This window comes from Camarhynchus parvulus, chromosome 1A, assembly GCF_901933205.1.
Source record: "Camarhynchus parvulus chromosome 1A, STF_HiC, whole genome shotgun sequence".
In the NCBI taxonomy this organism is placed as follows: domain Eukaryota; kingdom Metazoa; phylum Chordata; class Aves; order Passeriformes; family Thraupidae; genus Camarhynchus; species Camarhynchus parvulus.
The window spans coordinates 27,519,897-27,539,984 of NC_044586.1; the positions used below are offsets into that span (position 1 = coordinate 27,519,897).

At 35.5% G+C, this 20,088-nt stretch overlaps 1 protein-coding gene across 1 annotated transcript in view; it reads left to right on the forward strand.

Moving 5' to 3' along the window:
• CDK17 (cyclin dependent kinase 17) overlaps window positions 1–20,088 on the forward strand; it is a 91,163-nt gene that overhangs the window by 30,899 nt on the left and 40,176 nt on the right. Inside the window, exons 2-3 of the mRNA XM_030960913.1 lie at window positions 5,337–5,485; window positions 18,865–19,029. Of these exons, the coding sequence (XP_030816773.1) occupies window positions 5,368–5,485; window positions 18,865–19,029 (283 nt within the window). The 5' untranslated portion in view covers window positions 5,337–5,367. The remainder of the gene's footprint in view (window positions 1–5,336; window positions 5,486–18,864; window positions 19,030–20,088) is intronic.

Genomic DNA, 20,088 nt, shown 5'->3' on the forward strand with positions numbered 1-20,088 from the left:
ATCAGTACGACATATCTAATCCAGGGAGATCTATCAAATAGTACATCTCTGTAGATTTTGCTGTTTGATACTGCTTGAATCTAGGTGGGAACAAATACATGTCTACATTTTAAAGAATATAAACTTGCTGTGGTTACCTAAGTAAAGCTTTTTGAGTCTAGAGAAAGAAGATAAGCATAGGATATGAAAGAAGGACTGCAAAATTTGATCTTTTGGGCAAATTTGGTGGTTTTCAGTATTTTAAATTCAGTACCAGTAGCATAGTTAAATATGCCTGTAGTGATATTCAGTATATATTTTTTACTTAAAAGATTAATTAAAAAAAACTACAAACCCCTTGTGCTCATTCATGTCCTTCATTATTCTTTAAAGGCAAAGGGATTAGGGGGGAGAGGCATGAAGATAAGGTATTCATATTCAAAATTAAATTAGGACAGGGTAATTTCTGTATATTTCCTCCCTTTGGAGTGGTTCTTCCAGTTGATGATCTAGATCAGAAGCTGAATATAGATGCTCTCATTCACTTTAGGAGGAGCCTATTTGCCTATATTAACTAGTAAGAGTATCCTCAGATAAGAAGTTAACCTTTGTAAATATCTTTGTACCTTCAATTTTGAGTAATTGTTTGGCTGTGATTCTGTAAGTACATAAAAAAGGGCTTCACTGGGAAAGTTCAGTTCCATATTGAGTATTGCTCATAAAGGAAAAAGCTGTGAGGGTCCTTTTCCTTTTGCCCTTTTTGCACTGGGGAGGTCAGACTAAGCTGAGGTATTTGACTTCACAGTTTTCTTTCATCAGTAACAAAGGCCTTGTTTGTCAGGTATCTCTTATATCTGTACGATGTCAGTTCTTTGACCCAATGCAGCATAAAGCTAGTAATTTTTTTAGTAGCTGTGCTCCTGACAAAAGAGTCTAGTTGACCATTCTTGTGTTGCTTCCAAAGGCCAATTGTGGAAAAATGCAGTAGAAAATATTTTTCACTGATGTGAACAAATGTGAGTTGAGACAAATACAAAAAATAGATGCAATGACTAAAATTCCATGTTTGTAATCCATTCTTGTAGAGTAGAATTGTGATTGTAAGGAGGTACAGCTGTACTATATGTGAATTTTATGAGTGCTCAAACTGGTTTTTCATTATCTTGGATAAATTATCCATATATTTCTCATTAGCGTAATTAATAGTTTGCTCTGTGTTTGATGTGCAACATACTGATGTCAATGGTTGTGTTTACTTTTTAAATTCAGGGCGATTGAGAACAGTTTAATATAGTGGAAAACTGGTTTTCTTTTTAGAATAAGGGGGCAATATTTTTGACAGGTGTTTCCTCTTTTTGTTTGTAATTAATACGGTTTGCAGCACTCGAGTTTTTCAGGCCTCTCTTTCTGACACAAGGAGTTCATATATAGTGCTGTTACCTGTTTTCTTTGATGTCTTGTGCCTGGACTATAGTTTGCTAACCTGTCTTTAAGGGCTGTGCTGCATCCATGCTGTTGCTCATGCTGTTAGGGTTTCTGATTTCCTCCCCCTTCTCACAGGTGAGTTTTCCGGAGCAATAACTGCCTTTAGATGTTTTGAAAATACCCTTTGCCTTGTAAAACAGCCTGTAAAAACAGTCTGGCTGCAACTTCAGTGTTTATCTAAGTGGAAAAGTAATTTTAAAATGCTTAATCTCTATGTAGATGGACCTCGATGCAATATAACTTAGGGAAATAGAGGAGTCAGCACTTAGACTGATCCTAAGCTAATTGAAGTTGAAGGACAGGTTCCCTTTGACTTCAGAGGGCTTTGAATCAGCAAAATCTTGGTGAGCTTTTGGTATTTGTGACCCTTGTGAAATAAACTGACTAAGATTTAAGGTGTTAAATATCTTTATCGGTTTTGAAAATTTTAACTGAATTTGTTTAAATTTACAAGGATTAAGGCAGTACAGCCTTGGTATTGTGAACATATGTATCTGCTAAATGAGGAGTGCTGTCCTTCAGGCATCGTGGGAAGGATGGGTGTGAATCAGAGAGGGTGAACCAAAACACACGTATTTAAATTAAGTCTTACCTGGATCATTTTAAAAAATGGAGTTTGTTTTCAGAACTATATTATAAAGATCACTTTTAAAAGATGATGGGTTCAAGACAGGGGTTTAATACTAGTGAAGTGAACTGAGTTAGTGACAGTGAATGTTGGAAAGTAGAAAAGGTAGATTTTAGCATTGTTTTCAAGGATTAACTTACATTACTTTTAAAAACGAACAGTTTTTCAGGGTTTGACTGCAGATTGTAAGAAGCAGCAGTTCCTTTAATACCATGTTGCTTCCTTTTTTTCATATCAATATAAGGATTGAACAAATATGTCTCTGCCAGCTTTTGTAGGTTGTATCAGATAGTGTCATATCAGATTGCTTGTCCTCATTCTGTCTGCAGGAGACTAGAATTTGCATTAGTTGCATTCAGGTAAATCAATCTATCTACTGTGACATCTGAAATACTTGATTTGGGTATGACTTACTCAGAGTAGAGAAATTTACAGAATAGAATAGTCAAGCCTGTGGGCTCTGTTCTAAAACTAAATATGGAAATAACTATTCACAGTCATTAAGAATTTGGAGGAACATTGCTTCTACATGTATATTACTAATCAAGTAACTCCATTTTGGACTTAACTAGATTTACTGTTAAAGAGAGATAAGAAGTATGCATCTGCTATTAAGGAGTGAAAATGAGTATCAGACAATTTGGACTTTTCTGTGAAAGTGCTGTCATTTTAGGGAGCCAGTGTTAGTTTTGGATTGTACGGATCATATTTTCAAAGCTCTGTTCACTGATGTCTTGTCTTAAACTTCAAGAATGAGCAGGTTCTGCAACTTTGGCCATGAGAATAAAGAAGTTGAAAAGAGGACATTTCTAAGTGCTAGATACTAGTCAATACTTCCTTTTTTTTTTTCTTTTCTTCTTTACAATTCTGAACCAGCAAGAATACTGGTGCCTTAAGGGAGAAAAATTTATTTTCATATTGGTGAGCATCTTTTCCTTTAAAAAGCTGACATACATTTCAATACAAGAAAACATTCTGTCACATGTGGATTCCCACTCCTCATTCCTTTTCACCATTAAATTATTTGAAAATCAAGCCATGAATTCATTTCGAATGTTAGCAAAACTGGTACTTCATTATCCCATGAAACCCTGCCATAACAGGAGAAATGTTGTAATTATAGTAAACAAAATACTTTGGGATTTTTTAATTAGCTTGAGATTTAAAATGTTTCCTGGATTTTCTAATCCATATATCTGTTAATTTATATGTAATATTCTTCAGCAGTAGACCTTCTTTTTGATTAAAAAATGCTGTAGGTTTAAGTACTTGCAAGATCAAAAGCCAGGAATAGCCTGTTTCCCTTTAAAGGCACCTGTTTTTTTCAGTTGCTGCCCGAGTGGAAAATTGGAAAGAAATTGTTGTGCTGTCAAATAGCTTTAGGGCATTACTTAGCTAAAAATTGCATGTATCCTTTTTTGAGAATAATACAGGTAGGAAGATGCAGTTTTCAAAAAACATCATGGGACAGTTGAGTAAAACTACACATAAATGATGTGTCCTTCCAATTTTTTTTTACAAAATTGGCCTTTTTAGAGAAACATGGGCATTTATTTTGAAAAAGTTTGAATGCAGAAATAAAACACATTCAAGTAACATCTTTGTAGCCTGGTCCTGAACAGGAAAAATAAATGTTGCCTTTGGATTGCTATCTGAATGCAGTTTCTTAACAATAAGAATATCCTGCTTTTGACTTAGAGAGAGTAAAATCATTCATACTTAGGTGTGGCTTTATTGCAGTGCATTAAAGGGGCAGTTTAGAAACTGCTGGCTTAACTGTATCTACAGCAGTATATTTTATTTCCTATGTATCTCTACCTAGTGCCTGAATAGTTCTGCTTTATAGTAGCTGTGATTGTCTGAGATGTTAGTTACCCTGTTTTGTAATCTACCTCTTTCCCCTTGGATGCAGCTGTTGCTTTGCCAGTGATTTTACTGTTCGTCTCAGACTTTGGAGCTCATATCCCAAAGGTCTTCTTTTATCCACCCCTAATGTGTTACTTGCTGTCCTAAACAATCTAATCTTGTGAAAGTTTAGCCTATGTATGCATTCTGCTACCACCAGCAGCCACTTTCAGATTTGTTGTACCAATTTGTTCTTCTTTTTATTATGAAGCAGCTTAAAAAAGAGTAAGTTCATTGAAATATGTGCTTAATGGGATGCTGTCCATATAAAATTGTATTCACAATTTGTTATTAAATGTGGATCTTTGGCATACTACTTGTTGCATTTCTCTGTTTAAATGAGAACATTGAGCAAAATTTGATTTTATATGTGAATTATGAATTTTTGGAAGGCAAAGAACCTCATGGGAGGGGGGAAAAATGTATTTCAGACTTCAGTATGCTGTGCTTGTGTTGAACACTGCATATGTCATTCTTGGAGTTTATGAGCAGATGAACAAGTAAGTGAGAAATAACATCAAGGGTGAACTGTCCATATGGAGTAAGAAGAGACAGAACTGTGCCTCTTGTTATGCGAGGGCACATGTATGGCGCACCACAAAGTTCACTTACCAGCTCAGACTTGAGGCAGCATGTTTATTGACCTGGACCTTTGTTATTAAGGTTTGTTTGCTTACAGCTTTCCAGGGACAAAGTGCCTTCTGCTTTGTTCCTAGTTCCATGCTACTGCTTGACTCTTAAAGGAAACATCCATTCTAGCCAGACTTTTGTTACCAGACCCTGGCTGTCCTATTTCTCTAGGTGGGATGGTGTTTGAGAACTGCTTTTGTGTTTAAGACTTTTGGCATTGTCCCCTTCTTCTGTTTGTAAAAGGGGTAAAATAGAGAGAGTTTGGTAAGTTTTCATCATAAAAAATTGGGCTGAGAAAGAGAAAAGGTTACAGTCTCCTTCTGCTTAGTGGGATTAGTGAAAGACGCTGTGGAGGAGGCCACAGAGCATACACTGATCTAGTTTTCAGATGACTGTTTCCTTTATTATTGGACTGTAAAATTGGTTATGAAGTTAGCTGTTTTTCTAAAACAAAAATCAAAACAAATCCAAAGGTTCTTTTTTTTCCAAATAGAAATTAAAATTGCAAAAATGTATGGGCATCAACCTCTCAACACATTCACCTTCAGTCCAGTAGAGTAATCTTGCTTCAGGGATATTGTTTTAAGTATAACTTGCATATTGCCCAGGTTTTCTGTAAGCCTTCCTGCGTTTTTATGTCAGTCAATTAAACATCATTTTTTGATTAACTAATTTTTTCTCACTTTTTATTATTTATTTTTGTTTTCAGGCTTCCTTAAGCCAGACTCAATATCGATAGAATGAAAAAATTTAAGAGAAGACTTTCCTTAACCTTGCGAGGAAGCCAGACTATTGATGAATCGCTGTCTGAGCTAGCAGAACAAATGACAATTGAAGAAAACAGCAGCAAAGATAACGGTAAGCATGTCTTTCACTTTATAAAAAATGTAAGAATTTTGTCAGGCCCTATTCAAGTGAGCATTGCTGGGGTTTATTTAAATTTTCACAGTTGCAGGGATTTTCTCTCTAACCTTTTTTTTTTTCTTATATTCCACTACCCTAGTTCTTTCAACAGGTTGATATGGTATTACATATTGGTTTGGTTTGCTTTGGTATTGAACTGTCGTACAGCTATTTATCAAAAGCTACCTAAATTTATCTTTTTATGTCGTGTGCACCAAGGCTTATAGATGCTCTTGCAGTATATTGAAATCCATTGTATGGGTTTAGTGGGTCTCACATCAGCTTCATAGGGCTTCAAATTCAGTCTGTTCTCAAAATCATAATTTAATAATATGATTGACTAATTGCTTAAGCATTCCGTATAAAACTGTTTACCTTACATTGGTGATGCAGTGCAGTAGTCTAAATTCTGTCATATCTTTATGTCTCTCAGAAGTACTTCTCTTCACCACTATGAAGGTGACTAGAAACATTCAGGATAACCAGCTTGTCTCTGTATTCTTACATAAGTCTTTGGCTGATCCCATAGATGTGTTGGCTGCTGTAAAGTCCCCATTAGTGATGATGCCGCTTTTGGATGCAATCTGCAGTAATAGTGACTGGAAGAGGTTTTGTTGCTTGTTCTGCTTCCCAGGCTGCAGCATTAAGTCATATTTCATCTTCAGTGCTGATTAGTGTTATTTTTTGCTTTGCTGATATCTAAGATTTTTTTGTTTATCAAGAGATTTGAAATTTATTTTTGCCCCACTTCACAATAATAAAGGATTCTGAGTTTTCCCATTGAAAACTGACAGCACCAGAAGATGAGAGTAGAGGTAGAGACAATGGAATTTGCCCTGCAGATTTTTAAAACTCTGTTCAAGATACATTGCATAACAAGATTTTGGAAGCAGGATTTACCTTTGGCAAAACAAAGCTAAAAAAGTTTTTCATTTTTACCTTTAATCCCTGGTATATTCATTGCTGTTGTCCTGTTTTTAATATGGACCATGCCCAGTATTTTGGGAGACAAGGTTTATTACAACTTTTTATATGTTGATATAGCAGGTCTACTCTGCAGTAACAATTGCAGTATTTTTGCACTAATATCTGTTAAGTCGTTTTTGAGACACTGAGTTTGTCCCACATGATTTCGCTTGTATTTGCCTTTGTTACTGATGCATATTTTTTCAGACCTGTATAAACTTCTGCAAGATTGATTTCATTATGTAAATAAGTGCAAAGAATGTTACTTTCACACTGAGAAATGAGCATGAAAAAATTGTTACCAGCATCAATGAGTGTACTGAACTGGGTTGCTGAATTGATTCATTGAAACTGAATCCAGGAAGAATAGAAAGATTTTACCTTAAACTGGACCATGTGCTGGGTGTCAGCTCGAGGGACAGAGAACACAATAACCTGTTTACAGAAGCATGAGCTTATGCCATCTTAAGCCATCTATAAAACCATTTGCAGCTTTTAATATTTATCTGAGAATAATCCCAAACAGTAATACTTGGATGTCTGCATGCTTGTCACCAAACTGTGATGAGCTTATCTTGTCAGTAGATATTTAAAGTGTTAAAATAAGTAAAAAATACCATTCAAGAAAATGTTCCTAATTGCAAATTACTTATCTAGCTTTTAGTGCTCTTTTTATTTTACTTTCCATGGTAATTCATTGGCCAAAGGGAATCTTGCATATTAAAATTGTGATAATGGCATATGCTGTGTTTATACCTGCAGAACATTGTTGATGCCTTAGTACCGTTTTCTTGAATACACTCAAGGTGTCGTAGAACCTCTTGAAAGACAGAGAATATAAACTGTACTTTGCTGTGCCTAATCTTTAACTCATCACTTCATGTCATTAAAAAAAGTTTTACTGACATTTGCTACCTTTTTTCAGATTCTTCCAGAAAGCAGTTATTAGTACTTGTGCTATCTTTGATCTTGCAGATGTGAACAGGATACTGCGTTGTGGATTTTTGTTTTCCTTTGTTTTTCCTTTCCAATCTTACTTTTCTTAGAAAGTAGGGTTGGAAAATGCTTGCTGCTCTAGCTAGTCTTGCTTTTCTAAAGGATGCTCTAGCTTTCCCACAGATGAAGATATTTTGGAAAGAGTATTTTTCAGACAGACCACAGAGATTAGGCTTTGGGTAACAATGACTGTTGAAAAAATAGCCAAGAAATTATTTTTCTCTTTTGGTGAAAGACCAGTTTAGTAAAGAACATTGCCTGGAAAAAATTCTTCAGTGGCCATTAAAAAAATTTGCTTACAAAGGAGTGCTTTAATGAGAAAGGTTTTCCTTGGCGTCTTACAAAATCACAGTGCTAAAAAGCCTGCACTAACTGTAAATATCCAGCTGAGACGCATGAGAGGATGTAGTCTCTTGAAGAATATTTTAAAGTGATAGCTGCATTAAGATCTTGAAAGTGCATCCTTTACTGTGGTGGTGCTGATCTCAGGAGGCAGGAGTAACCATCTCCTTAGTTCTGCTTTTAAGAATAAACAGCTCCTTTACCCTGTGGAACAGAGAAACAAATGTGCCCAGTTAAAAGGCTTTGAATCTGTTCCTGAAGAAACTTAAAAAGCACTGTCTAGTAAATCAAAGGCATGCCAGTATATTAATCTACAGAGAATCAGCGTCAGGGATACAAATAGTCTTCAGAAACTAGTTCTTCATATGTGCTTCATTTTCAAGCATTACATCAGGAACTTGGGAAAGAAGAGTTGAAGGGGATTGAAACTGTACGCTTCAGGTCAGAAGGCAAGACTAGATCCTGAATGCTAAAGGCCTTTACAGCAGAATTTAATTCCGTTTTTATTGTCCAATTCTTTTCTGTTAACTTTTTCTTTCTAGCAAATTGCTCATCTTGTCTCCTGTCATTCCATGCTGATGGCTGTGTTCACTGAGGGTTATAATTTTATACATGCTAGTTTTTTTCCTTCTTGGGAAACAGCTGTGTTACTGGGTTGTGGAGATTGTAGAGACTGTGTCCATAGAAAACCACATCTGTGCTGACCTAGAATCCAGACTTATCTCCATCTGATTTATATTCTGTGAAATACTTACATATATAAATAATTATACAAATATGTATATAGATATCTATATATATAGATATAGATAGATATAAATATATTCTGTAAAAATCTTTATTACAAGTTGCAGTTCAGCACTGCCATTCCAGATGTAGATCACTTGTACATAGTATTAGGAACCTTTCCTTATGGTCACCTTTTTGCAATAACCTGTGTTGTTCAGACCCCCTGCCAAATGTTTTTTCTCCCAAAACAATTGCCTTTGATTTCAAATTAACTGCAGCTCCCATCCAGAGCCCCACCTTGTCATTAGCTCCAGCTTTGAGTGGGTTGTTGCAAGATTCAAAGAACAGAACTCCTAATGTAGAACAAATTGTCCCATTTGTAGTTCACGGCCACAAAAATAGATCCATAACTTTTGATTTCTTTGCAGTGCATTTGTACCACTGAATCAGCTCCCCTTTTGTATGCAGTCTCATTTAATACACAGCCTCCTTCATCATGTGATGTCAGTACAATCTCAGTATGCATCACTCATCCATGAGCAGCAAAATGGGATTAGCAGGGATCAACCCATATTGTTCTATGCAGTAGCGCAGAGCTGTTGCACTGAATATAGAATAACCATTGGGCTTGGGTTCCATCAAACTATTTAGTGACCAGAAACCTATATATAATTTAATCTTTCATACAAATTATGTTCATCATAATTGGCTTCTGGGTGAGGAAGCACTGCCAAATCAGGTCATAAACCGTAAAAATAGAGGGACCAGTGAAATACCTAATAATATATCTGAAGCCTTATGAACTGTGGACTGTATGAAATATACTTCGGGCTAGTCTTTCATCTAAGGACAAAAGCTTTTCTTGGTCTCTGGTGTTTTAACATATAAAACCAATTAGGTGGATTTGTTGTTTATTTTTAATTTTTCATACTAACAATGCTTGCTTTTTTAATTCTAGATTTTACCTTAATATATGTATTTTGATTAATATTAACAATATAAAATGGTAATTTGCAGGAGTTGATAACTAAATTTGCCCATGAAATTTTTCTTTGGCAATGACATACTAATGAAATCTGGCTAGAAGTGACATCCAAATCATGCATATTTAAGGCCTAATTAAGTGTAAAATTTATGCAAATACTTCAAACACATATGATCTCTAGTGAAAGCAAAAAATGTGGCTGTATTGTCTAATATTATGAAATGCGCTATCACGAACTTTAAGCATGCTTTTAAGAATAATTGCAAGACACATTCCAAAATACAGCCACAGCTCTTGCATTAATTTATAAGTAACTTGGAAAGCCTTTTATTTTGTTGGGGTTTTTGGTACAGATAAATACATATGTACATAGTAAACAAAAAAAGGTGTCATTCTGATAGAAATGGCTACATGAATTTGTAAAATAATACTTATCTCCATTTGGTCTCTTTTAGCTCAGTGATGTGATCATAGGATCCAGTCTCATGAACACTTGCATAATTTTTTTGTAATTTTACAGGTGTGAGTAATAATGGAAGGATCAGCTACGGTAAAGTGCGTAAGTGTTTTTTAGGTTTAAGGCATTAATGGCTAGTTAATGCTCTGATAAGAGGGATGAATGTTTATAAAAGTTAACACATTGCAATACTGTCTCAGAACATCCAAACACCTTTGTAGTTTTAATCATTTCATGTCATCTTCAACAGAGCTGAGAAATTCCCATTCCATCTGCTATGTGTAATTCCTTGAGTGTGGAAGGAAAACAGTGTGTTGCAACGTATTTTCAAGACAGTGTTCTTGAATTGAAAATATGAGCACAGAAATCCTTACTGGTAATAAATCGGTAAAATTTCTCTGTTGATGTTGGAGGAAAGTATCAGTATGAAGATGTGGGTGGGTAGAGGGAGAAGAAATCCCCAGAACTGCTAGAGCTCATTCTAGAGCTACGGATTACTGTGAGTAATTGGTAGCTGTCCCAGCTAAACACTGATCCTTGTACTGTCCCTTACACTGTACTGGCAATGTTTTTATTATAGTCTGTATGTACCCTCTGTGCTGTGATCTGCATCCTTTTTTGTTACTACTGTTCAGTACGGTTTCTCCATCCCACGTATGCTGCACAACACAGTGTTCTTTCTTCCCTTCTGTTTTAATTTGCTTCTTCCCGCAATACCTAGAGGCTCTGTTCATATGTGGAAGTGCTTATAAAGTGAAATGAGCATGAAAATTCAGTGCCTGAAAGCATGCTGCAGAGACCCATAGTCTCGGAGGGCTGTGTGGGGGCTTTGTCCACTCATAAGTGTTTCCTTAGAAGTAGAATACAAGTTTGGCAGAGAACATAATGTTTAGATGCCGAAGTGGACTCTCTAAATACTCCAGATTTTTGTTAGTGTAGGCTCACTGATGAAAATGCAGAGATGTTTTTCAAATGGTATTCAGGTGGAGTCATTAAGTATAGAAAAGTAAAATACACATAAGTAGCCAACCCTGTTTCTGAAAGTAGGGCAAAAAGGAACCAGATCCTCTGTTCTCTGGTTTGGTTGGCAGCCTTGTCTCACAGATGTTTGCACTGGGAGTTGTCTTTGTGAATGCAAGGATAGAGGCCAGGGATACTTGTATCTTGGCTGTGGTATTGACTTGCATTGAATTAAATTGAAGCTGAAATGTTTTTCTGAAGGATTTGGTCTAGTGTGATGCCTTTTGCAGTTATGCTTTTAAACTGATGGTGTGTTATGCTTAATATGATTTGAGGTACGGAACTACCATGCTTATGTTCCAGTATGGGTTCTGATGACCAAAAATATTATCTGAGAATTATCTTCTGAGCATGAAATTAATAAATCTTAAAGGCAGGGTTTTGGTTTTCAATATATTTCACTTGATTGTGATCTTTATTGTTTTCATACTCAGACTGAAGACAAAACCTTACTCAGCATGAAGCAACTTTGAAAGGCTTTCTATAGTGTTTTTTAGATGTCTTGATCTCATTCTTTGCCTTGTGTATTTTTAGTTTGTTTTTGTAGTTCAAACAGACAGAAAAATTTCTGTTCTTTCTGTCCTAAATTAAAAAAAGGTTTATAGGACTTTACACTGCCATTTTAATAATTGAGGTACTTAATTTCTCGGATGAGGTTGACAACTGTGTTTCTTCAGGGCTATATTAGCGTATTTTTTCAAATGTTCTACCAATATTTTTTGCCTTGTGTTGTGCAGGTGAAGAACATTTGCTCTGGAATGACTGCTGTACTCAAATGGATTAACTTGAGCAATGGGAGTAATCCCTTGAAGTTTTGCCAAATTTTTAAAATCATAATATTCAGTAGTTTGAGGATTTCATCTTATTGTTTAATGAAAAATACTGGTTTAAATGGTTTTGAGTGGTTGCTCTGTTTTTAGAGTGACTTAATGTTTTCATGGGTATCACATAACAGAATCCAAGGAAACCACCCCGTAAAATAATCTATAAAAACATAGTATTTTGTAGTGTTCCTCATCCAGCTTCTGGAGAATACATATATAGCAAGTGTATTACGGCTTTGGGTTATTTAAATGTATCTTCTATGGGAGCTGTCACCTGCAATCAACTAATTGTACTGAGTGGGTCTGACTGCCTTACAGCAATGTAATTAAATATTATACAGTGCAGCATGCCAATTCTATAATATCAGAAATTCACCTGCTTACATTCTAGATTTTTTGAAGAAAAAAAGGGTTTCTTGACAACAGCTTCTTTAGCAGTTTGTTGAAAATATTTTATATTTCAAGTCAAAAAAAATTCAGGTTTTGTTATGTAAAAACCGAATAATCATTAGCAGAGCCTAACATTCAGATCAGGTAAATGAATGTGTAGTAGATGGTGCTGAAATATGAGTAAGTTACATGATAGTAGCATTTGAGAAGCCTGCATAAATAGTTTTAAAATGTTGTGATGATGCATTGTAAGCTTCGTGAATGCAAAGCTGTTCAGAGAATGAATATTTAATTTCACAAATGTAGATTTTTGACACTTTTCCATTCCCTCTAAATTGGAAATGATACAAAAAAACCTTGGAAGTTTTCTGGAGCAAGGGGGAGGTCAAGGTGATGGAAAAGAAACTGCACTGAGTCCTGTCCTATAAAATCCAGTAGTGGATTCTCGAGACATTTAGTGAGATTTTCTTACACTTGAGCCAGTCCAAAGTCAAGTTGCAGCTAAAAGTGTCAAGTGAGGTTCTGCCTCCATCCTTCTGCCAGCAGCTGTGCTCTATATACCCCATAGTGATCTAGTTCAAAAACCTAAATCAAAATTACATTACTTTCTTGTTGGGGAGCAGGGGGAAGAACATTTTTGGTAGAAGCAATGAATTGTGGCAGTCACAAAGATTCATCCTTACTTAGAGTATGGGACATGCCTGGATTCAATCCCCATTCTATACCCAAATCAGTAATCATAAATGCTAAGTCTCCAATATCTCTTATTTTGATTAGAAAATCTCCACATGTGTATTTTAACTTTATTTATATGAATTTAAAATACATATTCATATGGTTTATATGTCCAGAATGGATAGTGATAGTGGAATCAAACATTTTTTGCAGACATACTCAGCTCGGTCAGAGATGTTTGATTTAAGGGAAAATGTCACCTTGTATGGCTGGTGATTTAATTCTTTATTAAAGCTAGTTGAAGAAAATACCATTGCAAAATTTAGGCAGTGAAATCTGAAACACGGCTTGGTCTCTTTGTCACATGATAGTGATACTCATGGGACATAAAAAAAGAAAGACTTAGTTGAGTATGTGATGATATATATTCATAAAAAGTGTTTTAAAATGCATTTACATTCCTAATGAAAACACTTTCTCTCTTTAATCCACCAGCTGACTGACGTGTGACAGTATGTCAGTTGCTGATGCTGTGCAAAGAAATGCCAGCAGTTCTGCAGGCTCTCTGGAGCTCAGCTTAAGTAAATCCAGTTAAGTAAATCCAGCACAGGAAAGAAAGTGGTAGTGTGGGTCTTTGTTATCATAGATGGATGAGGAAGAGAAACATTGTGGGTTCATTGAAAAATTGCTTAACTCAGGAATAATTTCAGGTCAAGGTTTTTGGTTAATTTAAGTTGCAGTTAAAGGAAGAAGAATTATAAGAATATATATATATATATATATAAAAATATATATATATATATATTTTATATATATATATATATATATATAAAATTCTTCTTTATTCTTAGAATAAGAATAATTCTTAGAATTATTCTTATTCTAAGAATAAAGAAGAATTTTTAAAATTGTTGGGTTTAGTTAATTTCTCATACAAGTTTCTTGGTTATATACAGTTCTGTTCTACTTGACTCTGCCAGTTTTCATAATTATGAAGTAAAAAAATTATTTCCACTTACATTCAAACATATATTTATGCCACTTCACAATTGAATTATTTCAGTGGTTCGTTTGAGTTGTTTTCTGGTTTTGTATGTTTGTTAGCATTGGTGTTGGCATTATTTCAAACTTAGTAAAGCAATGGTACCTCACTGGTACAATGTTTTCTTAAAATAGGTATGTGTATTCCAAAACATTTCATCATCTAGCAACTCTTCAACCATTATTAAGCCAGAATTGATTGTATTTTGAACAACACTTTCTTTGAACAGTGCTGTTGGATTTATTTTGGTTTATGGCAATAGCAACAGAGATTTGAACGACAGAATGTGAGAAGTACAAGAAAATGATCCAAATTATATAAAGGGTTACTCAGCACTCACCTAACTTGAACATCGAGTAAAACAACAGTGCACAGTCACCATGCATTGCTCAGTTTTAACCCTTGCTGAAGGTGCACACTTAAGCAAGATAACATGGACGTGGTGTTTAAAATAAGGCGGGTGTGTTTTTATAGGTATAAAACTAATGTGCACATGTGGATGTTCTTTTCTAAATGTTGTCTATTGCAAGAATTGTTCAGGGACAATGAAAACTGTGTGGTCATCCTGTACATTAGTATAGTTATAAATATTCTCATTGAGAATATTTTTTAACTTCTTTCACATTGAAAGACTAGATTTGCATGATAGTTTAGTATGCTGCCTAAGAAATGAAAATGTTGAAATGGCATTGCTTGGAAGATGAGTCTAAGAGTTCATGATGTTGTAGCCAAAATAAGAAGAGAATATAATAACAACTGATGAAATACAATATAAGAAGAACCACTGAAAAGTCTCTGTTTCAGCTTGTTTTCCAAATCAGTTTGTTTTATCAGTTTGAAGCTATAGATTGTTGAGTAGGGTGAGGAAAGAGAGCTGGAGATAAATGGTTAATAAGACCCTTACTGGAATACTTGTGCCAGCAACAGCCAACACAAGTGAAATGCCCAGGTGCTGCAGAAGTCTTGTGCTGTAAGGACAGCTGGAGTTCTGCCTGTCTGTTCTCCAGTCTCTGAGGATGACATTTGAGGACAAGTACAAAGTACAGCATCATTTCCCCAGTGTACTGTATCAGTTTCTAGCTCAGAGACTTACTGAACTAGGCAAGTCTCTGTGTGGTTAGTAACCCTGAGCAGATTGCTTGTTCAGTCTCCCTTTGACTCTTGCAAGTTTGGGTAGTTTTACCATCCTGTGGCAGGGAGTTACCTGAAGAATCATTTTGTGTGCAGTATGCAACCTGCCATGGCTGGCTTTTTCACTCTTGTGCTGAAGGAGGTGGTGGATGCGGTGGATTCCCAGGTGCCCTCTTCAGCCCTTCAGTGAGTCTGTGGGTTGTGTCATGCTTCTGCTGTTGTAATCTATGTGAGAGAGGAATACCAGATGTGTGCATGATCTCAAAATGCAGTAGATCCACACAGTGAATTTTTAGTGTTTTTTTTACTGACCTTTTAATTGCCGTCATTCATTTAGCCTGTAGCTGAGTATTAAACCAACAGCAGCACATGGCTACTGAGTTATATTTACCAAGTACAGTGACACTAAAGTAAGGTATGTTTATGAGTTTTATATAGGGGAAACATTTTTTAAAGACTAATCAAACCTATAATCACAGAAATAAAATTATAAGAAGCAGTTTTTATAGATATATGTAGTAAAGGCATATAACTTTTACAGTTTAGATGCATTTTATTCAAGGCCAGGCATTTGACTAAACTTGCATCTTAAAACTGCCACATTGTACTTTAAATATAGTGATTCAACATATTAATAATTCTGGAAAAAATGGATGTGAATTAAATGAAAAATGTAACTTCAAAAGAAGTACTTGTGAGACTTTGGAGAGCGAGGGAGATGAGTAGTTTTTTCAAAAGCACTTTTTTTAACTCTTTTAACTCTTAATTCTCCTAAATGCATGAAAACTGTAATAAACAGTCTTGTCAGTTAATTTCCAGCAAAGGTTTGCTTGATCATTTTCAGTATTTGCTCCAGCTCTTGGTTGTTACTGTCACATTTGCAGGGAGGAGGTAACAATGCAGAATTCATGCAACTCTTTCTTCAGAAGCTCCTAGCATACAGCAATGCACACTGAATTGTTTATAACAAATATACTTTCCAGTATGTAAGCCCACGTTATACTATCATATGCTGTACAATCCCTCCTTTTTGTAAATTAACATGTATAAGAATTTTAAACCCCTGCTTATAAACTAGTGTTAGTACTTGTCTTAGTCAGAAATACAGTGTCATGTGAGTGTTTCTGTAACCTTCATTGTCTGCCAGTAGTTATGCCTGTCCTACTATTTGACCTAAATTATTGTTGCAAAGTTTTATAATGGGCTCCACAATTTAGTACAGTACTTAAGACAGTAAAAGTTTCCTATGATGACAAAAGTGATTTCTGTATAATTGGATCTTACCATATCAACCATTTCTCTTTCATTTTAATATAAATTTATTTGTTAATATGATCTGTATTTATCCCTATATTTGAGCCGAACTTTGCATATGTTAGGATATTTTAGGAATTTTGTTTTGAACTGTAAAATACATACAAATTTACCAGTGCCATGAGGAAAACAGATTTTTTCAATTATCTCTGTGCATCACACTGTCATGTGGGTAATGAACATAAAACTCCATCTCTACACAGACATTCGATATATTCATAAATTCTGGCCTCTTTTGCATACTGCACAGTTCATGAAGATAGATTGCTTTTAGCATGGGTAGACAAAAGCCATAACACACAAGGTACTATTCATTTGTTCACCACTGCATGTAAACTCAGTGTGAGGTGTTTAGACTAGAATATTAATCAAATTCAAATCGAATTAGCAAGAAAGTTGGAAAGCAAAAAGCAAATGTTAACTTATCAAAAGCAGTAGTTGTGCTGAATGTGAACCTGTGTCGTGTCATGTGGAAGTAGTAATAGATTCTGGTAAAAATTGATGGGGAATTTGTTGCCTGCTGCCCTAGGATAAATCTGCTGTTAAAGGCATGCAACAAGGAAGCTGGCACCACTCTTAAGTCAAAAGGGTGATGCAAATGATTAGAACAGAAATGAGCACTTGGGACAGATATGCAGGGGTTTGAAGACCCTGGTCATTCTTTACAAACATACACACAGATGTATGGTGTATTTTTCCTCATGTTCATCCATTCCAGTGCTGTGTTCATGAAGGATGCTAATGAAAGGGTGCAGGCAGGTTTGTAACAGTGCTGACATGTCCTTTCTGTTTTCGGTCTGCAGCATATTTTTTCCCCCAGGGTTTTTTTTTTTTTTTTTCCCTGCAGCAGATAAGTTAATGTTTTTTGGGTTTTTTTGTCTCACTGTGTTGTTCATGTTTATATGCAAAAATTCCTTGTATAATTATTTCTTAGGGTCATTGAGCTGTCCTTGGGTAATTCTGTCTGTGTACTCCTGTCTCTGCTTTAGACTAATCATAATAATGTATCTAGAAGGTTTTTGTATGTGTGGGGAGAGAGGGTGTTCCCTTCAGGATCCTGTTTTCCTTAGGTCATTAGGCATTTGTTGCTCTTCCTTTCCTTTACCATTGAAATTCTGCTTTCCATAAAATATGTTCTCCTAGCTATATTACTCTTACTCCCCTTTTTGGAAGGGAAAGCAAGATTTTGGGATCCCTGCATGTGGGTATAAAAGGTGGAGTGATGAAATAGCATCCCAGAGTGCTCCCTGTCCCAAGAGGCATGAGTGAAGCTCTGAGCACACCCTGGGAGCAGTGGCTCCAGTGGGTGCTGCTCCGTTCAGTAACACTCGTACTGTGGTTGCTCAGTGTGTGGCTGCTGCCTTTTTTGTCTTCTGAATAATATTAAACATGAGCTGTAATGTTAATAAGAATCAAATAATGGAAAAACAAAATTACTTGACTCTCAGCTGTTCTTTGGGCATAGCTTCTGTTCTTTTTCCTAGTATAGGGAGAGTGCTTGCATGTAGCTGCCAAATGACTCTGATCTCGTTTTCTGAAGTGAGAGTATTTCATCTTTATTTTCTTGTATGAATGACTTCATTGGTGGCTCTGCTAAGTCCACTGTCGTGACAGTCAATGCAAGTGGGCACTGTTCTGCTTCTTTTGGGGGTAAAAAAACCGCTCATGTTTTCAAATTTAGCCTGTTCTAGGACCATGTCTATCCTTGAGTTCTAGTCCGTGTGTGAGGAGTCAGGTTGCTGAGGGAACATGAATACCCAGATACTGCTCACACTTGTAAATGACATTTAAAAATCTCTAACACTTCACTCTTTTAGAAAGTGCTTATCAATGATAACTTTTTTTAAAAAATCTCTGTGCACCATCTGAAACACAAACCAGTAGAAAGCCAAAATAAAAAATTGAATGCTTAATTTTTTTGATACCCTGGAAGTTAATAACCTTAATTATGGCATGACAGCTCTGGGAGGTGTAGACAGGTATGGTTACTTCTAAAGATCTCCAATGGCAAGGCTTTGGTATTAGTGACCCACAAGAATTTTGAGAGGGAGAATATTTTGAAAGGCTTATAGTTGAATTTGCTCATCATAGTTGATCTAACAGCTGTCCTGTTTAAAAGTAAAGATGAAGCATTGTGCAGTAAGGCAGAAGAAAATAATTAAAGTGTTCTGGTTTTATTGATATTCCAAGACTGTATATTCAGGGCATTTACTCGTCCAGCAGCAGAGTGACAGGATTTAGTAACGTTAAGTTTGGGTAACACTTAATGCCATGTTTTGTACTTGTTTGTCAAGAGAAATGGCCATAGTATGGTGGTCTGCTGTTAGCATGAAAGATAATTTTACCAGACTGGTGATTTCCTGTTTACTAACGCTTTTCTTCTTTCTTTTTTTTTCTTCTGGCATGTTCCTGAAAATCCTCCTTACTTGTGGCAATGAATATTTTGATCCTTGTGAACTGTAGAGCCTATTGTGAAGAATGGCAGGCCTCCAACGTCTCACAGCATGCACTCATTTCTCCACCAGTACACGGGGTCTTTCAAGAAGCCCCCTTTACGGAGACCACACAGCGTCATCGGGGGCAGCCTCGGCTCTTTCATGGCAATGCCCAGAAATGGGAGCAGATTAGGTAATTTCCTGCATTGTTTGTTTCAAATAATTTTTCTGTGAAAAATAATGTTGGTATTGATTCATAGCAAGAGGTACAGATACTCTTACTGCTTTAATAAATCTCTGATTATGCAGTAATTTTTTCTGGAGTTCAAGAAATTTGTTCTTAAGGCACTGAATGTCTGTTAAGATTTTCAGGAAGAAAGCAATTAGAAGAGCACACAGAAAACACCCATGAATTTTTTACAACTTCAAAAGTTGCAAAAGTAACAAAATATTCTTTCTTAATACTTTGAAAAGAACCCATATTTCCACCTCAGTTAAGCATTGGCAAGAAGTACAATAAATGTACTATGAAAAAAACCAGAGGATTATCATCCTATATGTGGAATTTTAAAAGAACTGCTGTATTACATCTCATTATTCTAGAGAAAAAAATGGTTTTTTCAGTGACAAATTCAGGCAACTCAAATATAATTACCTTTTTGTTGTGGTCCTGAGCTATTCTGTGAAGCAAATAAGTTATGAATTTTTTTTCTTCAGGTAATTTGTCATGTTGCTGCCTCCAGTCACCATTAATGTTTTATCCTGCTTTTATGTTATTTTAAATTATGCTTAATTAATTGATACTATAAAGTGAGAGCAAATCACAGCTTAATTAGAGTTTTTATTATTTTTTCAATCTCCTGCCCTCCTTTAGAAGTGTGATCAACTGATTTTTGAGATTAAGCTATGAATCTTCAAGATAGTAGTCAAACTACTTATATCCTCCTTTGGTGTAATACCACTCATCATATTAAAAAAATCCCTTTTTATTGCTTGAGTTACCATTCCAACTGAAAAAAGATGTATATCCTTTTCACTTTATTCTAGCAGCTGCTACTATCACCCAAGAAAATTGGTTTTAGTGTGCATGATTTGACTACTCTATCAGTTTCTGATTTCACTCAAGTCCTGTAAACACTATTTGCTTTTTCATTTTTGCCAAACCAATAATTAAGTTGCCAAGAATCTAACAGAAAGAGAGAGTTTAAAAAAAATTGTGTAGTTAGAGGAATCTGTTTTTATCTAAATACGT